The sequence below is a fragment of the Fusarium subglutinans genome (assembly GCF_013396075.1).
Source record: "Fusarium subglutinans strain NRRL 66333 chromosome Unknown NRRL66333_c0000027, whole genome shotgun sequence".
Lineage (NCBI taxonomy): Eukaryota > Fungi > Ascomycota > Sordariomycetes > Hypocreales > Nectriaceae > Fusarium > Fusarium subglutinans.
Genome location: NW_023502090.1, coordinates 162,302 through 186,554, shown reverse-complemented (window position 1 = coordinate 186,554; position 24,253 = coordinate 162,302). Strand labels below are relative to the sequence as shown.

The window sequence follows — 24,253 nt, the reverse complement described above, 5'->3', positions numbered from 1 at the left end:
GGTACTGTACCTTGACAAGCACGGTCTCGCACGCTATATCCGGCCGTAGTTACCTTAGTATTCTCTATCAATCCCAACTGTCTGGAATCCTCTCACCTCCCCATTTCATCTATTATCGTTGTTGTTGTTGGTGAGAACGTAATACATACTTTGTTCATTTCTATTACCTCTTCTTCTCTGTACATTGCTAGGGCCTTGCCTTCCCTTATCTTTACCGGCATCATCAACCATCGCATCCCCTCGACACTTACGAACCCGCATACTCCGACGGTCAACTACGCCGAAACCCCGATCCATGGTATTCGATGTCGAACTTGAACTGTAGAACAACTCTCTCTTGCCCTCGATAAATCATCGTCGATTAATTTGGGGGTATTGGATTAGAAGGAAGTTAGATTTTGGTCTTGATACTGGAACACCGTCTTGAACGACCATCACCTTTGAACTGAGGTGAAGAACAACCACGAACCATAATTTGAAGAAACGACGATATTGTTGGATCGATCTGACTGGGCTGAAAACAATTCAAAGAGTTGGATTAATTGCTGCGAAATTCACAAAGATTCAGAGTCTTGATTCTATGCATTCCTGATCTCTCGACGGAGCAGCACCCGAAGAGGTGGAGATCGGTATCGCGAAACTCATCCCGAAGCATCCCCATACAGAACAACCCATGTCGTCGATTACGGATATCATCGCTCCCGATATTTACTCGCCTTAAACTTCAAAATGCCTGACTACGACGGAGACATGCTGCCTCCCCCGGCATCAGGCCCCCAGCAGGATCGCACTTGGGGTGGTAATAACGCTTTTCACAACTTCTTCAACGACTTCTCTCACATCCCCGACCCAAATCTTCGCCGCCGTCTTGCTTTATCTGAGATCGATAAAGTCCCTTTTGGTGCATACCGTATGTGATATACCTTGTTCTCAGGTTATTATTAAAGCCAATGCTGACCAAATTAGATGTCCGCGCTGTATTAGTAGCAGGTGTTGGTTTCTTCCTTGACTCTTATGATATTTTTGCCATCAACCTCATCACAATACTGCTTGGAGTTGTCTTTTGGGGAGATCCTAACCCTCAAAACGGCTTCAGTGGCAATGATGGATATCTCCCTGACCCAGTCAATCAGGCATTCAAGGCCTCTACGAGTGCCGGAATTGTGGTGGGAATGATCGTCTTTGGATGGCTAGCAGAGTTAGTATCACCCGTCTATACCGATCTTTTCATAGACAAGAATGTACTGACAACTCAAATAGTGGCTTTGGTCGACGCCGCATGTATGGTGTCGAATTGGGTATCATTATCCTAGCGACGCTTTGCTGCGCTCTCATCTCGTCTAGCCCTGCAATGGGATCGACAGGTCTCCTAATCTTTTGGCGTGTCATCATGGTAAGCCTACAAAAACTCTACCTTTCGCAGCATTTCCTGACTATATCCAGGGCATTGGAATTGGAGGCGACTACCCGCTCTCAAGTGTCATTACCTCCGAGTAAGTGCCCTCGCTGTCATGTTTCCATTCAGACTTTGTGGCTGGGATTTAGTTCATGCCAGACCCCTAGCACGCCCTGATCAACTCAAGCTGACTGAGATCCCGCTAGGTTCGCTCCGACAAGGTGGCGCGGCGCTATGGTTGCTGCTGTCTTCTCTATGCAGGGACTTGGACAGCTAGCAGCTGCTATTGTTGCCCTAATCACTACTGTTGCTTTCAAGGACGCTTTTATCGGTGCTGCTGACGAGAGCCAATGTGGTTTCGAGTGCCGACTGGCCGCTGACCGAGCATGGCGAATTATTGTTGGAGTGGGCGCCATTCCTGCTTGTGCCGCCCTTTATTACCGTATCACTATCCCGGAGACCCCTCGATATACATTTGATGTTGAGCACGACGTCGAGAAAGCCGATGCCGACATCAAAGCATACGTTACCAGCAAGTCTAAGGGTTCCTTTGACGTTGTTCATCAAGTCAGGAGCAAGCGTGTAGCTGGACGTAGCCTTGACGTCCCGCGTGCGTCCTGGTCTGATCTTATTTCCTTCTTCCGCCAATGGGCCAATTTCAAGATGCTATTAGGCACAACGTTGTCTTGGTTCTTTTTGGTAAGTCCTATTGTTGGATATTTCTTAACTTGCGCTAACTCCTGTGAAGGACCTCGCTTTCTATGGTCTTGGCCTTAATAATACCTTTGTCCTTCAAGCAGTGGGCTATGGTGCTGGCAACTCTCTTTTCGAAAAGCTTCACAACCAAGCTGTTGGAATGATAATTTTGACATGTGCTGGATCACTCCCTGGCTACTGGACTGCCATTCTTAGCGTCGACACCTTTGGTCGCAAGCCGCTGCAGGTTTTCGGATTTCTCCTGCTCACCATTATCTTCTGTATCCTGGGATTTGCTTACAACAGCCTCTCACAGGGGGGGTTGCTTGCGCTCTACATTGTAGGCCAGTTTCTCTTCAATGCTGGCCCTAACACGACCACTTTCATCGTTCCTGGCGAATGTTTCCCTACCCGATATCGATCGACCGGTCATGGCATTTCGGCTGCCATGGGTAAAATAGGAGCAATTATTGCGCAGGGCATCAGCATCCCTATGGTGCGACAAGGATCCCCCGAGGGTTGTAAAGGCACCGATTGTGCACCAAACATGCACAGACTGCTCCAACTCTTTGCCCTTTTCATGCTGTTTGGTACTCTGGTCTCGTTATTGATTCCCGAAACCAAGGGCATGACTCTGGAGGAGCTTTCTGGAGAACCCCGCACAAGCTACAATTCTGGATGCAATGGTAGTATCAGTCTTGGGTCACCAAAGCTCAGGGCTTGGAACCCCTTTATTGGTGGTCAACCCGCAGGATTCTCGTATCCTAGATCCAGGATGAGCCACTTCCGAAAGAGTGATCGTGTTGGGATTATGACCTCACCGGAACTCATGGCTGAGACATCCCGGCTTCGAAGACCTCGCATCTGGAGAAGACACCGCAAGGCCAAGTCGAGCAGTGGTACAGATATCGCTCTGAGTACTCGAAGCTCTGGTACAGGAGAGGATGAGATCTTCCCAGCAGGCCCTCCTGCATCTTCATCTACTCCTCCACAGCCACCGCCCACTTGGGGAGCTGGCTGGGGACGGATAGACAGAGGAGGACCCCCTCCGCTGTTGAACTCGGTCCAGCTGCAGGATGTCGGCAGCCTCTTGACGAAATGATCTGGATTGACAAAATCGGTATTGTTCGCATGATTCGCATATCTCTGGCGTTGGTGGAATAATGAAATTTAGACTATGATACCTTAGATGTTTGTTTTTGCATAGTTGTCGAGTGAAACATCGACATTTGGAGGCTTGGAAGCAGAAGTGCTTCGCAACTTGTACGAATGAATAACGAATACAATGAGTTGCAGACTTTGGCAATGCAACTGAGCACATATGATTGTGAAACATATAAAGCTTACGAGAACTGCTTGTCAATTATCAACGAGTCTACGAGAACACACTTGGAAATGGCAGCCGTTACTTTATGCTAACAATGACAAGGCTGATGATACTCGAATTCGCAGTCTATTGTTACAAACTTCTTACAAAAGGCTTCTTCTGCCAGACCATCTATGAGAACCTCAATACTATCCCAATTCTCTCTTAGTCTAACAACGCAATCTATCGCCCTCTAACCTTTTCAAGACATACTGAAAGACCAAATAACTTTGGCTAGTCTATCAAAAAATCATCCACGGAGAACCTTGAGCGCTTCTTTCAGGTTTGCCACATCACGGGTCAACTTCTCACGGCGATCGCGGCTGAGCATGTCTTCGCCAGCAATAGCCTCAAGTTGCTCAGGTGTCATGTGAAACACAACCTGGTCGGACAGAACGGTGAGAGGACCGTCAGTGTCGTCGAGGAGAAAGAAGTCGATGACTTGTCGGCAGACAACATCGACAAATCGACTGCGGGCGATGTCGTAATAGGTCAGAAGAACATCGTGAATGTCTTGGCAGATGGTGGCTAGGTTAGTAGGCTTGGGTCTGCCCTCGACAGCGTCACGAACATACGTAGCAAGCTCGCTTGCTGACTGGCAATCATCGTAGCCATCCAGTGTGGCGTTCTTGACCAATTCGCCCAAGTCCTCGCCCTTGGATCTATTGTCGGTCAAGTCGCTGCCGAAAGAGGGACTGTAGGTCATGCTTCTCCCTTCGAACTCAACCTTGAGAAGAAACTCGGTATGGTCAACGGCACGCTTGTACCGGGATTGAAGGTCGTCGACCAGGAAGTTCCAGAGCTCCCCGCGAATGTCCGGGTCAGGACAGGCATGCTCGAGAACACTGTTGATGAAATGGTGGACAATGAGAATTGCATTGGCGATGTGAGCTCGAGCCGCGTTTGGCCAGTTCTTGGACTGCTCCTTGAAGTTCTTGGGCAGCATCTCACCACCGAACTAAAGAGCGTGTTAGAATAGGGGGCTACTTGTTCTGATTCGACAAGGTTGGGGACTTACGGTGCCGAGTTCATAAGCGCGAGAAGCAAGCCACTCTCGCTCGATGAATTCCATGATATCTTCAGTATTCTCGTCTTGCCATTCGATAGGGTCATGAAGAACACCATCCTCAAGATCCTCCTCTCCTAGACTGGGAATCTGGAAAGACGTCCCTTGATGGTATAGCCCGCTACGGCCATCGAGCGTCCTGTTGAGGCCTTTCGGCATACCTACCCTACGATTGAGCAAGTCACGAGGTTCACTGAAAACTGCTTTGGTTCCTCGTTTGGTCTTATGTTCAGGCCGGTGAAATTTGCGCGTCTCTCCCCATTTGTAGAGTGTCTTTGCAAACTCCTCATTGGTCTCACGGATACGGGTGATGAGCTTCAGATTGGTGCCGTTGTCGAAGAGTGCCTCGCGACTGTACTGGCCGTCGAGGCCGCAGTTCTTGATGCGAGTGAACTGAGCAGCAATCTGTCCAATGTAGATACGTTGCTGCTCAGTGGTGCTGCGTGACTGGCCCATATCTTTGAGAAGGGCCTCAGTTTCTTTGAGAAGCATCGAAAGATCACCGCGAACCTTGGGGAACTCGCTCTTGGTTCGGTCCATGAGAAGCTGTTGGACACGGACCTTGAGCGCCGGAATACCAAGTCTGTCAGGGGATAGCTTAGTCCAAGGCGCCTTGGAGAAGAACTCTTTCTCAGCGCGAGTTCGCTCCTCAGCACTGGAAGAACTGTCATCTGCACTTCGGTTCTTCACAACACAGTATCCAAGCTGAAGATCACGTCGCTTTCCACGAACGAGGTCAACGACAACAGCCTTCGTAGCCTCTTCAACAGCCAAGTCAGGCTTTGTGAGAACACCGAGAGTTCGCTTGCCCTCGGGGTCGACTTCCTTGGCGTAAGTGAGAATCTTTTGGTTCGCAATGTCGCCGTTGCAAGGAACGACAGCGAGGATTATGGTACGCGACTCTTGGATATACTTTTGCACCATGTTCTTGACGAGCTCAATGTCTTCTTTGGTGGTGACGCCAGGAGTGACGTTCTCAAACATTCCGGGGACATCGATGACAGTCAAGTGATCTTCGTTGGGGCCGCTGATTTCGACGCGGAGAACATCGCGACTAAAAGCAGAGCCAGTAGAGCCAGTAGAGCCATCGCCAGACTCTGACTTGATGCCCATCACCTTGGCGGCCTATCAAGACTATGTTAGAAGATGTGATATGCGTCTAGAGAATAAAGTACTAACATCTTGGAAGATCTGAGCAAACTCCTCGGCGTCGAGGTTAGTCGCAGTGCGATGGAAGGACTTTGCTTGTTCTTCATCTGCATCGACAGCATGGATAGAGACAACAATGCTCTCCGTTTCCTCGCGACGACAGATGATCTCTGTGGCATGGCGAGTGCAGAGAGTTACTGAGCGAGGAAAATGAAAGCCAGTAAGAGATTCGAGGACACTGGACTTGCCAGCACTCTGGTCACCAACGACAACCATCTAAATAAACGTTAGCTGAGATTATCTGGCGCAAGCTGACATGAAAGACATACCTGAGGGAGAGGCACCATGTTGGAGATGCCTAGCTCTCGTAGCTTGTCCATCTTGTCCAGAAGGGCTCGATTACCAAGCCCTTGCTCGGACTTGACTGTCTTTGCGGTAGTCATCTTGACAAGACCAAGTTCTTTGCAAGAGTGTATAGAGTATGTCGTTTGACCTGTTGAGGTTGCGTGGGATGAGGGGGGATGTACGATCACCGTGTGGATTTAGCGATGAAAGAAGAAGAGAAAGAAAAAGAAATGAGCCAGGAGAGAGGGAAGAATTTATACCTTGCCTGAATAACTCTTATTCGAGGCCTATGAATCACTCACAGATAGATATTCAAGGATTCTCGGGTGCTTGCAGTGGCTGCCAGTTGTAAGTGGCCGTCACTTCACTAGAGGCCCTGCACCAGAGCCTAGCTATTTGGACACTTCTATTTAATACAGTTTTAATGTATGGAGGCTATGTTACTTCTGAATTATCTATGCCATTAAATGTAATGGCGCAATCTGCGGCCTTGATACCAGGCATGAGTGAATAAACTGGAGGCGGGATGCTGCATTCACCGAAACACCAACCTAAATTGATGTCTGAAATTGAACCAATTGAGACTCGGATTCTGCCTTGCAGGCGCCTATCAGATTTGATCTGCAAGAAAGTTGTCTTCTTTTATGTGGTGGTCGGCCTCCGACAGCTGCGCCCTGCTACTATCGTGGAGTTTCATCCCCAGAAAACGGGCCCCAAATGCCTCTTTTTGTTGTCTCTTTTCTCAGGCTGTTGGTCGACCCCTGCAAAACTTGAACCAACTGCCATAGCTAGTGGGGCTGGCGTGATATGATCTATAGAGACACATACAAATTCTTCCCTAATAAGGATAACTCCAGGCAGATGAGAGTCCTTGAAATGCGCAGACCCTGGAAAAGTCCGCCCTGGCCACTTATACCGGCCTGTTGGCCACGGCCACCAGAGGTAGCCAGAACAAGAACAGAACACCAAAGACAATTGATTCGAGACTCAATGTAACATTCATTCCATCAATTCATGCTGGGGTATCTCGCTAGCTAAACAAAAACGCCTATCCTTTTTCCGATCCCATGTATATCTGTATATATAACCAATCACCACAAAGACACAATTTCCGTAACAGGCATACCGCAAGAAGCGAGATCCTGCCTTCTCATATACCAAGCCTCAAGCAGAGCCATCTCCACAGCCCCAGGAGCCTCTCTCAAGTTTGATAGCACAGGCCCAACAGACTTTGGTTCCAGGGCAGGGTCCAAGACACCGCGGGGAGAAACACATCGAGAGGGAGGTTGCAAGGCGGACTCGAGAGTATGGACAAAACGCTCGGCGAGCGGGTGGGCTGAAGTTGTGTATTGCTTGGCTGTCGCGAGGCATCGTGTGGCTTCCTCAGTGACAGGGGCGGGATTGGTGATGATATCTCTGAAGAGAGGATGCTGGACCAAGACGGTGAGGGTCATGCCGATTATGCTGAGAACTGACGCGAGTTAGAATAAATGCCATAGTAGAACCATATCTTGACTTACCAATAGCAGAATGACTCTCGGGAGGACCGTCAAAAGTCACCAATCTCCTCTCGCGGGCCATGATATCTTCCAGCTCCACGCTTGCAGCATAGCATGACTCGAATAGTCCTGCGAGCATCGATTTTGCCATGATCGAGGTTGGCTGTGTTGTATTGCTGTTGATGAGCTTCATAATTGCTATTCGGGGGATCAAAGCCTTGGTCTCAAGATATCTGTCATTTGTTAGCTTATGGTGTCTCGATACGTATATAGTTCATCAACATACCTCATGCGCAATAAAGTTGCTTGGCGACGGAAAATAGCCTCGGGTTGCGTGCAGGGGAACTTGACGCGCAGATGCTCAGGGATAGCGGTGTGCCACTCTTCCAAATCGCAGTCCAACTTCAGCGCATCAGATAGTATATCAGAGACTGATTCTTTACCAGAATCGGTTTTGCGGTTGAAAGAGTCTTGAATAGGTTGCAGAATATCATCGTACAGTTTCAAAGTTTGGTTGAAAAAAGATAATCGTGAAGGGGTATCGCAAGGTTGAATTCGGTCGGGGTTGTGAGGAAAAGCCTCAAGATATTCGTCGTCGATTTCCTGGGGAAATGTGCCAAATGTTGGGTTTGTTTGGCTCCCTGGGGAATTCTGCATCCTGACAAGGAGAGCACAGGCACACCATGTCCTTCTCCGTTCCTCGCGTTCAGCCTGTGCCTTTCCTGGCAGATCAAGGTGAAGCATGAGACCTTCTGCGAGTCGAAGAGCCATGCCAGTCAACATCCAACTCTCCTGGACTGCACCCGCACGTCGCAAGAATCGAGCATGAACAACCAAAGCCTGGACAACGGGGAGAGATGACACGGATAGAAGGTCGACGAGGAGAAGATTCTTGGCTTGCTGGTGAAAATCGAAGGCGTGAGATACGTGCGACTCGACAGGCTCTGTGACCGAGGTTTTGGCAAATTGACCAATGGCTAGCATTCCTAATAAAAGGGAGTAGGTGGCTGCGAGTTCGGTGGCTTCCTCGAGGGGGATATCACGGCGGTAGCGAGAGTTTGCAACAGCAATGAGACGATGATATCGTTGATAGAAGGATGGCCGATGAATAACGGGCATGGTGATCCAGTCAATGTTGAAGTACTCTGCCAATAGCTCGTCCATGAGGTCCGCAGGTGGAAGGGTGATCTTCTGAAGCATCAAAGCGGCCTTGACGTTAGAAGAATAGGAGCCGAACGATGAAGGCTTAGCCGGGGCAGCATCTTCAAGATCGTCGGTTAATGGTGGACTAGCGCCCATAAGATGGTGCGGGCGTGAGTAGTAGCTGGCTGGTTCATGGACTACAGATAGTGAACCAGCTCTGGAAGAGAAGCTGGGCAAAGAATAGCCAGAGTCGGTATGAATTGGAGGAAGAGCATGATCAACATGACGTGGAGGTCTTGCTATACGCTCAGACACAACACTGGGCGAGGTAGATAGTTTTCTCCATTCTTCTTGAGCAGGCGTCGTAGCGACGAAGGCATTGTGGCCGTGAGCTACTAATTCCTAGAGGGCGTATGAGTAAAAGTCCTGAGCGAAGGGGGGGATATGAGTAAGGTACTTGTTGTAAAAAGACTTACTAGCTGCTTCTCCTTCTCCTCGAGTTCCTGGACTCGCTTCTGGAGAGCACGGATGTAGCTATCATCAAGTTTTAGTCTCTTATCTGATGATGATGAGATGGTTGTGGCTTTGACTCAAACTCACCTCCGCGACGAAGCGATGGAGCCTTCATGCTCAATCTCAGGGTAAACACACTGTTCAGCACAGAGACCGCGTCTGGAGCAGGAATCGCAGACAGGTCGTGCACCGTCACAGCGAATTTTACGATCGCGACATTGTCGACAAGCCAAAGACCTCGCCTTTCCTGGTCTGGCAGTGGCAGTGGCAGTGGCAGTTGCGTGTTGTCGGCGGGTGGCCGAAGCGGAAGCCGATGACCCGGGAGATGAAGCCTTGGACTTTGTCATTCTGTGTCTGTCTCTGTCCTTTCGGGTCGTCGGTCTCTTCTCCTTTTTGAATTTGGAGGTTGAAGCGACGGGGAGATTGACAGTTGCGGGTCGTCAATCGATGTCCTCTAGCTAGGGAAGAAGGGAACGAGAAAAATCGGTCGTGACTCGTTCACCCCTTGACCATGGATACGCTCTAAGACGGCCGCCGGGGTGGCCATTTTCTCACGGTCACGGTTGTCGGTAGTCGCCGAGTGGTTTGTTTTTTCGGGGTCTAGGCTTCAAGTGGGGATTTCTGATTACGGGTGTCGGGACGTCGGTGTATCGGGGACTTTGCACTTAGTGAATATGATGATATAGGGACTGAGTGTCTGATGCAATACCTAGAGATAGGTACTGAAAATACTCTGACCTTATTCTTTTATAGTCTCCATAACTTATTGCTTTATGCTCCTGCATTCCCCGGACAAAGAAAGGGTCTTGATGACGGTTTCTGAGGAATTATATGGAGACGGACGGATCATCGGCCATCGGTCATCGGCTACATTCATTGGTGTTGATGGTCATCGGATCCATCAAGGGCCTCGACAACTCCCCGACCTCCCCGACATCCAGAACAAGGGTCAACGACATGGGCTAATTACGTACGTACATGAGAATCAGAGAGTTCACTATCACGATGTTCGCTTCGACAGCCGTCTCTCACTCACTTGCAAACAAACTTATGGTATTTACTCAAGATAGACTTGATCAGATAAAGTATTCTTGAGTCTCAGAGAACCTAGACCGCAGTACTATAACTTATCTCACTGTTGGTATTGATATCCCAACTCCCCGTGATAACACACGCGATCATTCTTCACTTTCGGTCCGTCGCGCGGCCTCTTCCCTCCGACTTCCGCCACTAATCGATCGATTCCACCCACGCCAAGGGTCGAGACTTGCACGAGCTCCCCGTGACCCAGTGACGCCACTGAAATTCTCATCCTCTTCATTCCCGTCTTTTGTCCGGCGTATTGAGAGCATGTCACCGAGATCCCGTCATAGGCGAGCCCATCAACACCACAACGACGAACTGATATCATACTCCAGGACAGTGGCTGCCAAGGTGCAATCATGTGCCTCAAGTTATCATTATCAAATTTCTCCCAGGTTTGTAAGCAAGGTCCATAGACGAGTAGAGCTGTGGTTATTAGCTTAAATCGAGGAATAGCATCACTGTCAGAGACTCACTTGGGTTCTAGCCTCTAGTCCTCTAGATTCACCCACAGCAGGATATACATGCAAGGCCAGCAACATGTCTGAAAAGCCAAACCCTGTGCTCTGAAGATGAAATCCCTAGCGACTTTTTCAAATTCATACATCATCTCTACTAAATATAGGATATTTCTCCCTGGACGTGGTTAGCAGACATTTCAAAGATATACTCCTGGCACAGGACGAAAACTAGAATATGAAACGAAGAAAAGAAAGAAAACAAGATTGACTCAAGGACGCTGTAGTTCCTCACAATCTCGCCATAAGATTCATCACCCTTCACAACCAACCGCAGCGAATATGCAAGTCAGTACAATCCACTAACAGAATTCTCCCAAAGACCAAAGGCAAACTCCGTGGCGAGTAGCCAGGGACTCGTGTCTCTAATAAACCTTGGGTAGGCAGTATTAATATGAGCCCGGCCATGGGGAGGCTCCATTGCCAACCAGGAACCGACCATGGGGAGGAAATAAAACTACTGGCTTTATGATAAGGCATCAAAATTGGATGGTCTGAAGGCATACTGATGTATACTAAACCTACCTAACCAGGGCATTGTTATTACTGAAGATAATGCCTACAAGTTCTTGTGCTTCCCTACCCACCCAGGTTCTTTGCATTGGCAGCCCTCTATCTCTGTCTCGTAGCATAAGCTTTGCAATGACCCATGGGATCTGAAAAGGTCAAGATATTCCAGATGGTGGTTGTAGGGGAGTACGTATTTCGCCGGAACCATCCCTTCCGATGTTAATATATTTATTCATTCATATATCTTTCGATATTTTTATATCGCCAAGTTTATGCGTAAATAAGCTAGACCTTTGGTCAAATAAAACCAACCCTGGTATAATGGCGTTGGGCCGACTAGAAGGTTTCTCCGTGGCCTATTGGTTAAGAAGACGAAAGAATGAAAGAAACCATTGTCGCCATTCATTCCTTCTTACTGACAGGCAGCCGTCTGTTTCCAAAGATTATCCTGGCATTGGCTTTCCGCGAACCCAAGTGTTATGGCCATGGTATAATCTTCATTCCACTGCGAGAGGGTGACCCTCTATCAATGAACGGCTCACGATGGATCTAACAGAAAAGAGGCCTATTTAAGTCATATCATATGCTTCAAGCAAACTCCATCGATTTCTAGCTACATAGCCAAGATCTTAGCACAAATGCGGTTCGAGGACCAAATTCGAGCATCAATTATGTTATAAAATATTCACAAGCTATCTCGACAGAAGCTGTGTGGCAAGTACTCCTCATCACGCTGGAAGCTCTTGGAGTCAACCTGGACTTATGATCAAAATTTCATAGAGAACACTACCATAATGAAAGACAGAGCTTTGGACACCTTGACGAGATACAACAGCAGTAGTCACGAATACTCTGGAAGAGCGACAAGGCACCAGTCGAATATCAGAGTCTTGGGGAATGCTTTTCATCTGGGTATCAGTAGTGTAAAGTGGAGGTGGTTTTGACCGCTTTTAACCAAGGATTGCATAAATATCCAGCTCGTCCGATCCAGCAGATTGGACTGCATCTAAAGGTAATGATAGGTACTGTGATAGGACTGTACTCAGGCGCCTTCAAAAGATACAAACTTCGTTGCATTACCCATATAACATTATACAATCATCCCTCTTCAAGCCTCAAAAGGTCAATCGCAATATCTCGGGGCCTTGCATGTATTCATCGAAAATCACTTCCGTGCCGCACTTATATTCCGAAAACGGGAGTTCGGGTCACTCGCCAATCCGACTGTCTCAGACACGAAACTGCCGTGCCACCAAATACAAGGGCGCCTGCATTTACATTAAATAAACTCATGATAGCTTGTATGACAAGTGTTGAATAAAGTTCAGTTGACAGGCAGCACGTCAGAGCGTCAATGTCACAGTACGTACGTTAGATATTTTACCAGGATCAAGGGACGAGACGCCCCTTGGTTAGAGGTTATGAGGTTTCAGGGGAGAATATGCTTAAAATGTCAGGGTCTAGTGAGAAATTGTGTCAGATGTATTTATGCATGTCTTGACTCAGGGCAAGTCTTGGCAGATGAATCTGTGAGTCTTGCCTTTGTAATGCTCTCAAGTCTAAGCCTCTATTCGCACTCTATACGGCTTTCGCCTACTAGACAGGGGATGCTGAAATTCGGTAGATGAAATGCCAAGACTCCGGTCGGGTCGCCGAACCTACTGCTGCAGCCTGCTCCAGGAGGGTTTCTATTTATCCGTGATGAGATGCTGAATAATGCACTTAACTCTATGGGGGTTGAGTTGAGATTGGTGCACGTTGATCATCCCATATTACTGCTATTCTCCTGGACTGCCATATTGGATGTAGTGGCATTCGGCAGATGAATTTACGCCGTAAACGTTGGAGGCCTTTAGACATGCCAAGCCATGGAGGGTCTAAAGTCGTACCATTGACCCATCGTGTGTTTTATCGTTAGTCATCCTGCAATCTTGGGACTTCGTTGGGGTATGTGATCTTGAAGAAGCCTGAGAGAATCCATGACTCTTTGCTTGGAATCGCCTAGAGCCTCCCAAGACTTGAAACTAGCAAGCTGTTGTGAAGCGATTGATCTCAGCATGATATTTCTTGCGACAAAGTGTGAGGCCAATGGAACTAAAATCAAAAGATTTACGATCATAACCTTCGCTGAGGACCATGGTGATACTCTGAAACTGAAACCCAGCAACACATCTAAACACATTCAAAATTCTGACAGCTTGTTAGCCTGGTTTATATGATCAAGACATCGTAAATCTTCCCAGATCAAGTAATTCAGACGCCAAAATAAAAATATCTGAGAGCCCGCCCAAGAACTGTGTTCACCGAGTAAGGCTACGCGATATGGGTCCGAAAGGCATCAGGTCTGGTCTGCAGATGAATCGAATAGTTACTGCTATGACAATAACGTGATCTCACAGGGTATGCGTCCAATATTCTCTTGTCAGCGGATGAGAGATTAGACACTAGGCAACAGCAGGCGTTGACCCGAAGTCTTTCGTCCCCACGAAGACATCGCAACGATCGTCCATCGATATCTCAAACAAGTAATAGCCGACTAGTGCTTGAAGAATTTACAAAAGATCCGTTTGCTTAGCCAAGTCGATTGACAAGGCGTCTATCTCGGCATAAGCTGAGTGAATCTGACTGCTTCGCCAATGCTCGTATACATAATACTCCACATGTCGGACAAACTGGGCTGCAATGGCTGACAGCGCATTGTCTTTCGTATCTTATCATCTTGGCTAGCAATCGGGATGATCTCGTGATGCAATCAAGAGATAAGCGTCGAAAAGTCCAAGCTTCTGCATTGCTGACTCGCGAAGGATGGATGCCACAATGGTGGGTGTTAGTGGAAGTGGACCTATCGCGTGCAAGTAAGACTTTAAACTCTCGTCGAGATATGCTTAAATGGACCTTTAATTGAGGCGTTCACTTCATACTAAGGTAGGTACGGTAATGTCACAGTAAAACGAAGGAACATTTAAATTGTGAGGCCGTGTATTATAGAGACAGGTTCTATTGTCTATATGCGATATTAAATGAGATATGAGCAGTGCAGTTCCTTCCAATGATGTATCCAATAATTCGTAGTCACATCAGAGAATTGGCAGACAAAAACGCTTAAGCGTGGTGAGAGTGACGGCGGAAACGAGATCGCTCGATGTACTCGGACAGAGAGCGCTCATCAACAGTCTTCTCATCCTCAACCTCCTCGTCATCCTCAAAGTCACGCTTCGTACGCTTGGTGGTCTTGTACCAGTTGGCAGCGGGGTCACCGAGGCACTGGCCAACAGTAACGGCTAGAGAAATGTCAGTTATGGAAAAGAACAATGACTATAGAGAATACTCACGAATGCGGGTACTGCGCTTGACGGCGTCGAGGACCTTGGGGATGAGGTTGCGGACAGTGTTCTCGTGGACATCGTGGAAGAGAGCAATGGATCCACCGTTGGTGATACCCTTCTTGAAGAGGTTGAGAGCAGTGTTGGTCTCAGCGGGGGTGTTGTACTCCCAGTCAAGAGAGTCGACATCAGCATTGATGACGTGGTACCCTAGAGTCTTCATAACGGAGAGGGTGTTGGCGTTGTAGCTGAAGTAAGGGGGACGCATGTACGTGGGCCACTTTCCAACGATCTTGAGGAACTCAGCCTCCAGACGAGTCATCTGGGTTCGGACATTGGCATTGCTGATGGTAGCAAGGTCGGGGTGGCTGTAACTGTGGTGAGTGTTAGCATTATACGAACTGTCACACAGCATATTATCAATGATGAAACACATACGTGTGAGAACCAAGCTGGTGACCCTCAGCGACGACACGCTTGACGGTAGCAGCGTAGTCGTTGATGTTGGCCCAGTTCTCTCCGTTCATGAAGAAGGTGGCCTTGTAGCCGTACTTCTTGAGCTGGTCGAGAAGCTCGTTGGTGTAGGCGAAAGGACCATCGTCGAAAGTGAGGGCGATGTTCCTGTCGACAGTGCACTTGGTGATGGCGACGCCGACAGGGACAGCGGCAGCGGCAAGCTGCAGCAGGCCGGCACAGGTAGCGAGGACAGAGAAACGCATTTTTAGGAGATGGTATTATAGAGTGTAGTAAGGGGACGGTAAACGACAGTACTGAAACTAGAATAGCTTCAAAAAAGAGAGATTGAGGTGAAGAAACGAGTGAATGAACTGCGGCTGTTGAGTTGAACCTGAGAACGTCTAGAACAGCAGAGGAATCTTCTTTCATATATACTTCTTTCTCGTCCCCTTCAGATTTTCCTTTCACGGGCTGGACTTTACAGCGCAAACCGTACCGAGCTGAATCACCCAAAGCCGGGTATGGGTGTGGCAGCTATGAGCATGGGTATCCCTCCCTTCAACCTTGGCCGTCGACGTACGAGGCCCTTATGGCCCTTGATAGCGCGTACCTATTTGTGCAGTATTAGTCCTTTAGGGTGCAGATAAAAGAGTGCAGCAGGGGTTATGAGTTCAGAGACTGGTCCTGGGGTTTCATCGTATGCATGCAGAGAGCTGGGGACTCGGGAATCTTGGCAGCGACGGAATGGAACCTTGCATTTAAATTGGTGATGATTGAATTGTGCAAGTGACGAAAGAGTCGATATTCTTACGCCATGTTCCTCCTCTCGTCCTCATGGGAGCGTATCTCGTGGTTCAATGGCTCTTCATACGAGACCACACCCATGTCCCTGGTATTGCGCTATCTAATGCGGGACGATCCTCGAGCCAATCTCGTGTGCAGGGCACTGTATGTCTCAGGTACTCTTGTATCACGACCCGACGAGTAAAAAGAGCAACAAGAGCATTATCTATTTCCTCGTGAGTCTTACAGCAGCATATGCCATGTGCTCACAAGACAAGAGTTTCAGCCACTATTGGACAGACGATAAAAGCCAGCAGGGCCAGGGCCAGGGCCAGGGGTTCAGGGCGGGTAGGTAGTTAGACCATACCCATGCTCGGGCATGACCATCCCCTGGAAAGGCTCACTAAGGTTAAAAATTTAGGTAAATAAGGTAGCCAACGTTAACGTAACCTTAACCTTAGTCTGGCTCTTTTCGCGATTACCGAACAGGGCTTGTCTCACGAGAACCAAAAAGTGAAACCTCTAGTACGTACAGTACCTAACTTAGGAACGGAGAATAACCCCTCGAATGGGATAAAAGGCTTGGCCATCGGGCATCCGCTTTGAGTAGCCGCCGACCTGTCAGTCAGTACCTTGGTAGATTGGCCGCGAAATAGGGGACAGTAGCATTTACTACCCACCGACGAGCTGAGGAGAGACATGGACAAGGCTTTATTTTCTCACCAGAGCTGTGGTATTGGTTCGATAAGATGCAGATGCACGTACGACGCCAAGATAAGAGCAGCCTTGTTTCTCTTCTCTTCTTTTGTCTGCACTCGTGACTATCTGATGTATGAACTCTGCCTGCAGACGGGATGCTCACTGCATTAGATAGCAACAAACAATAAGCCACTTGACGTACGCCAATGCCAGCCTCAACACCACGGACGGTCTATACGATACAATATGCTCATCCGAAGAAATTGCTGAACATCACTGCCAAGTAAAATCCCATCAACTCGACACAATTAGCCAGAGCTTATTCCTTCTCTCCAATATCCGTGCAGTCCGAAGAGTCCACTGTCTGTTCTCACGTTCTCGAACCAGACAGACAGTGAAAAAAAGGCCCCCAATTTTACCTTACTTAGTCTCGCGTCGATAACCGAACTCATCCATCCATATCCACAGTGCATGCTTTATCTTCAGGAGAGTGAGACTCTACCAAAAAGCAAGGTCAAAAGAAAGAGACAACTACTACGTACAACAGTTCAGTAATAATAACCGTGATAGCCACAGCCAGCCAAGAATAAAACCTCCCAGCCGGGCATCAAAACCTCCGAGTAAGCCCCCTTTCTCATCAAACATGCATCTTCTTGCAAATCATTTATGGGGCCATCACAGGTTTCTTTTGCTGAGAGATTACTGATATGCAACTCCCATCACATCAAATGTTTCCCTAACTAGTAGCCCGAGCCCGATGGCCTAAAAATGGGTATCTCCAAGCCTCAGCCGTTCGATCTACAACAAGGTAGACCTATATTTACCTCCACGCCAAGTCCATTCTACCTGCACTGCATATACCTATCACCATAGCATAAAGGAGAGTAGAAAACAACGCACCCCATCTCCAATGGTCGATCACCGGTGTCCCTCTGAGCTGGCCTTGCCAAGACGTAGCCAAGGCTGATTAACAAAGACTAACGTTCTCACATAAACAACAAATACGAGGACCTCGAAAAGACGACAATCAACAAGGCCGACAAAGACCGTCAGCCGCAGGGAACATCCATGAACGGGAAGGATTTGTCCTGAGGTGAGGTTCCCCAGATGATATCAAACGTGCAATAATAAACTAGGGGCTTCGATAATCCGCTTCGGGTACGATAACCCGGGTCTAGGGAGACAGCCTAGACAGCCTGGTCGTCCTGTTGACAGCGAAGCACCATATGATTGGAGCGACTCATCTCCTTCACGTTTTCCCTATTATAGAAGCTGGGTCGGTATATCACCGTTTTCGCGGATATCCATCCTGGTAATCCGCTACGGAGTTAATAAGGAGTTTAGGACAAGAGAAGAAAGGTTTTTATGCTTATTTAGACAAGGTTATCGATCCTCGAGGTAAACGAATAAATCAGGCAATTATTTATAACTGCCAAGGAATCAGTCAGTCAGTTGTGAGTGTGTGTGTGTCTGTGTGAGACTGATACAAGCAAAGAGTCAGTTTCCGTTCGCTTCAACGCCCATATCCTCAATCAACTCCCCAACTAAAAAAATATCCCCCCTTAAAAAGAAAAGTCCAAAATCCCCAACGATGCTGCCCAGGCAGTAAGAAACGAAAGAAATGAGGGTATCAGTGAGAGATATCACGAGGTAGGAAGGTGGCTTCAAAATGTCTAATGGGTCGTCACGAGGTAAGGTAGGTAGATGGATGGATGGCAGCTGGAGTCGTTCACAGGTCATCCTCCCAGTTACCCTCCACTTCAATCGTCGTACCCAAGGCTTCTCTACCCTGGCGAATCATGTCCTGTAGTTGTTTGTTGAAAGCGTTGATCCGCACATCTGCATCTCGTTCTTCCATCTTACGGCGTGCGGCGAGATGCTTGGCTTCTTGGGTCAGGCGGGGACTGGCTTCTGCTGATGTACGTCCTGATGCTACTGAGGCATTAGAGTGAGACCGGCGGTGCGACGACGACGGCTTTGTTATCGGCGATGAGATGATGGTGCTTCGGCGAGTGGAGCGAGTGGGTTGAGGTATCCTGCTGGGTGATTCTATCCGAGGAGAAGCGAGGGGAGCAAGTGACGCGAATGACGCGGTTGATGCAGGCCGTGGAGAAGGTGATGCTGCTGCGTGTGATAGACGACTAGTCGGGCGATTGGTAGTAGATCGTCGCTGACCGGGCGTAGAGGCAGAGGAGAATCGAGCTGATGGAGCGGCACTGATGCGTCGACCTGTAGTCATGGAGGGACCCGAGTTTCGTGATCGAGGGGACGGTCGATAAGATGGACGTTGCAGCGGAGGCTCAGGCTTGGGTTCAGGCTCAGCTGGTTTCTCATCACTCACCATGACCCAATTCCTGCCAAGTTCATCTTTCGTGTCTGTATGTCTTCGTTTCGGATGGGGTGCTGTAGGTGTAGATGCGCCGCTATTGCCGCCTTGTTCTGCGTTATCAGACTGACGCTGGTTGAAGTAATCCTCTTGCGATGGCGGGAATCGGCCGGGAAGATGCTGACTCTCAAATAGTGTTTGGTCCAACTCGTCGACCCTGCCGGAATTCATCGTGAAGGCCTTACCGCCGCCAGCCTGGAAACCTCGAAATGAACCTGTTTTACAAAACTCCCATACACGTCCAACAACACCTCCTATAGTTGAGAATGCGAAGCTACCCCAGCCTTGGGACTGCATCGGCTGAGGAGGCAGATTGAACAGCTGTGTCGGTCCAGCTCCATGATCGACATCGTCGTGGGTTCGTTTTGAGCCAAGGGCCTTGCGGTAATCTGTGTCCGAATACATACTCTCGTCGAGAATACCGCTATTAAAAGGACCAGAACTTGGCGTATCAAGCTGTCCAGCAAGTTGGTACCGCATTTCCTCATTCCTCATCTGGGCCACTGGCGTTCCAAAATAGCCATTTCTATCAGAATCATCCTGGAAGCGAAATTCCTGAGATCGCGATATATCATGGCAAGGTCTCTTTCGTTTCGTAGCTTGTCCGTCGGGGGTTGCTGTGCTGTAGGGTGAAGCATATCCATAGCTGGTGCTAGAGCTTGGTGAGATGGGTGGGCGAAATAGGCCAGGGTGCACGCCTTCTCTATTGAAGCCTCCCGACATGTGGAAATGCGAAGGAATCGTCATTCTACCTGGGGGTTAGGGCCTTCTGATTTGGTCGGTATGTGCGCGCACGCGCGTGGTCGATAGATAGACGAATGGCCTTATCGAGTGGAGGCGAAGCTGTAACTCACGGCCAAGCTTAACAGCAGCCGAGACACATCTCAGGTGGTCTATCGCACAAGCGGGTCTGGGGTAAGATCAAACCGAATATTCGGATCTAGAGACGAGATTTCAATCGACGAGGAAGCGATACTCGGAGGGCGATTTGCGATAGCGATGGGCGATATTGTTGAGCGCCTCGTGACTAGGTGAGATAGCAGGTTGTGTCTTGTGATGACGGGCGCATGGAGGGGGAGGCTGCCTGGCTGCAAGCGCCCAACTCTAATAGACGCAGCCAAAAGTATGGCGCTCGTGTGAGAGTGGAGGGCACCTTAGATGCACGCACAGTATTTGGAGATGCCGCCTTGAAAGTGAGGCTCGATTATCGATTTATGATGTATTGGATTAGCTAGAGAGATGGTCCTGGCGGCAAAATGTCGACGGGGCAAGTAAACAATGGTTGGGGGGCCAGCGCCTGTGGCCAGCGTCAGAGACGAGGTGTGATTGGTCAGTTGGCAGTGATCCCGGCAGTTGCTCGAGAGCCGCGATAGAGCACAGTACTCTCTGTATTCTACTCTGTTTTCTGTATGATGAGAGAATCAGACCTCAAAAAGACTCAAAATCTGGCGACTGTCCAGGTGGGCAATCAGTCAGGAATGGTTGGTATGCGGAGAACGGCAAGCTTTCGGTTTGTTGCCGACTTATAGCTCCAGCTTCTTCTTGTGTGGCTGATTCCAAGAGTTTGGTCCACTTGATGGAGATCAGCACGGTTCAGCTAACCAAGAGCATCGAAAAGCGAATAGTAGAGGAACAACTCGTAGTTGCAAAAGGACAGAAAGTCTCCCTTCTCTCCTATCTATACCAGGTTTAGACCGTCGAGCTCATCTGCATTGCTATACTGTCTTGGTTAAATTACTTTAATATCCTTGGTTGTCCTAGGCAATTGATGATGAACACAGGGATCTTCAAATACATCACAACGAGGCGGGTTCGTGGAGTTAAGTATGCCTTACTATCGTTGATCGTTGCCTTAACTTCTATTCAGTCTATGCCTCATATCGCGTGAACCGCTCTAAAACCCGTCAGCGTCCAAACTCTTCTATGCCATATACCATGACCTCAACTCATTAGTATCATTCATCCATCCTTCTCATAAGTCCAAACATTCGTATCCCATCACTTAGTCCTTGTTGTAGTAGTTATCCTGCTGGCCCTTTCGCTCAGTAGTAACGCCTCCATCGACACCCTGCTCTCCATGGACATGCTCCTTGCTTCCCCAGAATGCCTCCCGCTCCTTGAGAACCTCCTGGCCCCAGGCCTTCATCTCTGGCAGTGTCATCCTGGTCGCGACGTACGCAAACTCGCCAAGGTCGACCTTGCCCTCACCGCGCTTCTCATACTCCACCATCTGCAGCAAAAGCTCCATCTTGTCCACATCGTGCACAAAGTGACTGTCCAGTGTCTCAGAGTCCTCATATTCCTGCCAGATCGCGCGGATGTCCTCGCCTGTAGTGCCGCCAGCGACATTTCGCAGCAAGTTCTTGGTCAAAAAGTCCATCGTCTCCGCTTCGCGTCGGCTCTTCTCGGGCTTGGGAACGCCGTCGACGGGCGTGATGTCGCCGACAAGTAGCTCCGCCATGTCGTGAATAAGACACATCTTCATGCACTTGGGAAGGTCGAGTTTCGGGGCGAGAGAGGGGGGCGCAAACATGGAGATTAGAGACATGCGATACATGTGGTCGGCGATAGACTCTCCTCTATCGCATGTCAGTGAGGTCTTGAAGTCATGAGACTAATTTCCTTACCTAGAGATACCAAATCGCCTCCATCCTTCTCGCTTGGTAGTCTTGAGTCGCTCGAGCATGTGGAAGAAAGGGAGCGGCGAAGACGACTCCTCAGTGGGAGCACCACCAGGAATCTCCTTGACCACCTTGTCAACAGTCCATGGGTCGGCGACCTTGACCATAGGCGTGAAACCCAGATCTCCAATTACTTCCTCAGGGCGAAGATCCACACGTCCATTCTCCTTCTCCGGTTGCGAGCCCATCTTTGCAGTAGAGTACAGTCTGTATCGTCGCGGGGTAAATGTTGAGTTGGTGGTGCAAGGTAAAGAAAGTGGTCGTAGCGAGTTGACAGTAAATTTTACGGTACGAATCGTTTGCGGCAGTCGCATACAAACAGAGATGGTCATAACAAGCGTACAATTCACAAAGAGGTCATGAAAACAAACAAGGAGCCTAGAACAACAGAAGAGTGTTTGGTTGAGCGGGTAGTTAGTTTGTTAGTCTAGTTAGTGGATTTGTAGTCCAGGTTTGTGCCAGTGCGGAATTGATCAATGGTCAGCTAACAGCCCCAGTCGTTTGGTGCGTCATATGTCATTTTACAGGGGTAGAAAGCTGGGATCTCGTCTGTGTCTTGTGTGACTACAGGGTAACGGCAGCACAATCACTTACACGGTGATACAGTAAAAGCATTGTAGAGGTAATGAGTACCTAGAAATTGGTGTTTCCTCCAAAGGCTAAGCCAGTTTTCGTTGCAAAACTTACCAGATAGAGACTTTTACAATCAAATAACAGTTTGTCATATTGATTTAATAGGTCTTGCTCTCGGCGTTTCGCTTCTCAGACTCAAGGATTTCCCATTTTTGATTCGTAACAGAAGAGCAAAGTCTAGCACGTAGAAACCCTAATACGAGGTAAAGTCTTACTTATAAAAGTATTAAAGTATAAAGTTGACTAAGGAACAATACCCCTGATTTGCTTTCTACGCTATAGAACACCATCATTACCACTGATATTAGCTAGAAAAGAAAAGAAAACTCAGGACCTTGGTCCTAAGTGATAATGAGACTTAGGTAATTTGTTATAAGTTTAGGATATTATTTATTGAGTTTATCTTGATATCCTGTCAAAGTCTGACTGATGCTTTCTTGCTCCGTGAGGATTGGCCACGCATGGGGGGTCCCGCCGCCAAGGACCAAAAAGTAAATTTAGCTCCGCCTCAGTCAGATCTACATGAGCCTCATCTTGATCCATTTTGGGTACTGTACCTTTCCCCAAGTATTCAACTCAACCTCACTCTCGCATGAAAATCTTACAAAGAATAGCCGCGTCTTTCCGTTCACAGGCTCGCCCAATGACAACAATTGCTTCACTCAAGCGGCTCTCGGCCAAATCCCTCTCTGAGAAGATCCTCGAGGAAGTCAACGCCACAGATCCCACATTCGCTGTTATCGATGTTCGTGATAATGGTGAGTTGGCATTACAAACCCCTTTTCCGAAAAGAAAACTTTCTTCTCGATCCTATTTGCTTCTGCGACAGCTCAGCTGACTTTTCAAGATCACATTGGCGGGCACATCAAGGGCTCAACAAATATCCCCGCACACACACTCGACGCCATGATGCCAACTCTGGTCCGTCGCCTGAAGGACAAAAAGACAGTTGTGTTCCACTGCGCACTGAGTCAGCAGCGGGGTCCGAGTGCGGCACTGAAGTACCTGCGTGAGCGGGATGGTCTTTTGAAGTCTATGGGTGAAGACCCCAAGGGTGAGAGCGGTCAAGATGTGTTTGTGCTGGACAGGGGATTCTGTGGATGGCAAGAGGTTTACGGAGAAGATGAACGATTGACAGAGGGATACGTTAAGGATTTGTGGGACAATTATTGATTTATACAGAGTTAGAGTTGAGTCTTCCGATAGAGCCCCTACTTCCATCTCATGCTTCCCACTGTTTTGACAAAGACTTTTCGAGAGACCGGACCAGGCAAAGAGAGTGACCAACGATAGCAGTACTGTGATGATGGTGATGTATATTCGTCGTCAGATAGAGAAGTCGTGGCCTCCCTTCCACATCATGTCTGACTTGAAGAAAATGTTAGCCCAATAGCACAGAGACTGTTGAAGAAAGGTCTACTAACAGAAATACCATTCGCCAACCAGCTTAAACCACCATTGCTGCCATCTTCAGCTTGCGCATTTTTAGATACATAATAAAAATGATTACAACAAGAACGCCCGTCACTATCGCGAAGACCGCGATGCGCTCTGTCGTGTCCGCTGGGTCCGACCACCAGCAGAGTTCGGGTGTGTGATCGGCTGTGCCATATTCATCCGAGGAAGGGTGGTAGAAGTCAACCTCCTGAGCATGTCGAGTCCGGAGCTGATCGATGTTGTCTGGTACGGGTGACATGGCGATGGTAGTGAATGATTGGTGAGAGAGGTCGGATGTTCTGATGGTCTCAGGTTGATTAAGGAGAATATGAGTTGTGGTTAGGTTTGGAACAGTTTCGGTATTGCTACGGTCGAGGGGAGAGAGCTTTTGATCAAAGGCCGAAAAGTATAACTGATTTGGAGGGAGAATTTCGTAGAACTTGAGGAGTTTATGTCCCCTGGATGCGATTCGGTCAGCCGGAGGGACTTATATACTTACTTTCTTCGGAACCACTTGTAAAAGCTTTCTGATATACTCTCAGGGCATACTGAAACTTTGGATGACTCGAGA

General features: G+C 48.5%; 8 protein-coding genes across 8 annotated transcripts; 2 read left to right on the top strand and 6 right to left on the bottom strand.

Moving 5' to 3' along the window:
* Nucleotides 1–729: 729 nt before the first annotated feature.
* FSUBG_3102 (major facilitator superfamily transporter) lies at nt 730–3,194 on the top strand (the record flags this gene model as incomplete). Its single annotated transcript, XM_036680948.1, has 6 exons — nt 730–910; nt 967–1,198; nt 1,261–1,393; nt 1,444–1,493; nt 1,603–2,095; nt 2,145–3,194. The coding sequence occupies 6 exons, from the start codon at nt 730–732 to the stop codon at nt 3,192–3,194; spliced, it is 2,139 nt and encodes a 712-aa protein (XP_036541350.1).
* Nucleotides 3,195–3,708: 514 nt separating this feature from the next.
* Nucleotides 3,709–6,116, bottom strand: FSUBG_3101 (interferon-induced GTP-binding Mx; the record flags this gene model as incomplete). The annotated part of the gene is made up of 4 exons (XM_036680947.1): nt 3,709–4,416; nt 4,477–5,649; nt 5,704–5,949; nt 6,003–6,116. 4 exons carry the CDS (start codon nt 6,114–6,116, stop codon nt 3,709–3,711), a joined length of 2,241 nt encoding a protein of 746 aa, XP_036541349.1.
* A 993-nt stretch (nt 6,117–7,109) lies between these two features.
* Nucleotides 7,110–9,520, bottom strand: FSUBG_3100 (transcriptional activator acu-15; the record flags this gene model as incomplete). Its single annotated transcript, XM_036680946.1, has 5 exons — nt 7,110–7,489; nt 7,539–7,750; nt 7,804–9,062; nt 9,137–9,194; nt 9,261–9,520. The coding sequence occupies 5 exons, from the start codon at nt 9,518–9,520 to the stop codon at nt 7,110–7,112; spliced, it is 2,169 nt and encodes a 722-aa protein (XP_036541348.1).
* A 4,866-nt stretch (nt 9,521–14,386) lies between these two features.
* On the bottom strand, nt 14,387–15,326 carry FSUBG_3099 (polysaccharide deacetylase family; the record flags this gene model as incomplete). The annotated part of the gene is made up of 3 exons (XM_036680943.1): nt 14,387–14,565; nt 14,617–14,981; nt 15,046–15,326. The coding sequence occupies 3 exons, from the start codon at nt 15,324–15,326 to the stop codon at nt 14,387–14,389; spliced, it is 825 nt and encodes a 274-aa protein (XP_036541347.1).
* A 2,948-nt stretch (nt 15,327–18,274) lies between these two features.
* Nucleotides 18,275–19,654, bottom strand: FSUBG_3098 (uncharacterized protein; the record flags this gene model as incomplete). Its single annotated transcript, XM_036680942.1, has 1 exon — nt 18,275–19,654. The coding sequence occupies one exon, from the start codon at nt 19,652–19,654 to the stop codon at nt 18,275–18,277; it is 1,380 nt and encodes a 459-aa protein (XP_036541346.1).
* A 1,279-nt stretch (nt 19,655–20,933) lies between these two features.
* Nucleotides 20,934–21,800, bottom strand: FSUBG_3097 (hydrolase-HD superfamily; the record flags this gene model as incomplete). The annotated part of the gene is made up of 2 exons (XM_036680941.1): nt 20,934–21,510; nt 21,559–21,800. The coding sequence occupies 2 exons, from the start codon at nt 21,798–21,800 to the stop codon at nt 20,934–20,936; spliced, it is 819 nt and encodes a 272-aa protein (XP_036541345.1).
* A 1,088-nt stretch (nt 21,801–22,888) lies between these two features.
* FSUBG_3096 (tyrosin-phosphatase) lies at nt 22,889–23,418 on the top strand (the record flags this gene model as incomplete). Its single annotated transcript, XM_036680940.1, has 2 exons — nt 22,889–23,003; nt 23,093–23,418. 2 exons carry the CDS (start codon nt 22,889–22,891, stop codon nt 23,416–23,418), a joined length of 441 nt encoding a protein of 146 aa, XP_036541344.1.
* A 153-nt stretch (nt 23,419–23,571) lies between these two features.
* On the bottom strand, nt 23,572–23,941 carry FSUBG_3095 (uncharacterized protein; the record flags this gene model as incomplete). The annotated part of the gene is made up of 2 exons (XM_036680939.1): nt 23,572–23,613; nt 23,756–23,941. The coding sequence occupies 2 exons, from the start codon at nt 23,939–23,941 to the stop codon at nt 23,572–23,574; spliced, it is 228 nt and encodes a 75-aa protein (XP_036541343.1).
* Between the last annotated feature and the right edge of the window lie 312 nt (nt 23,942–24,253).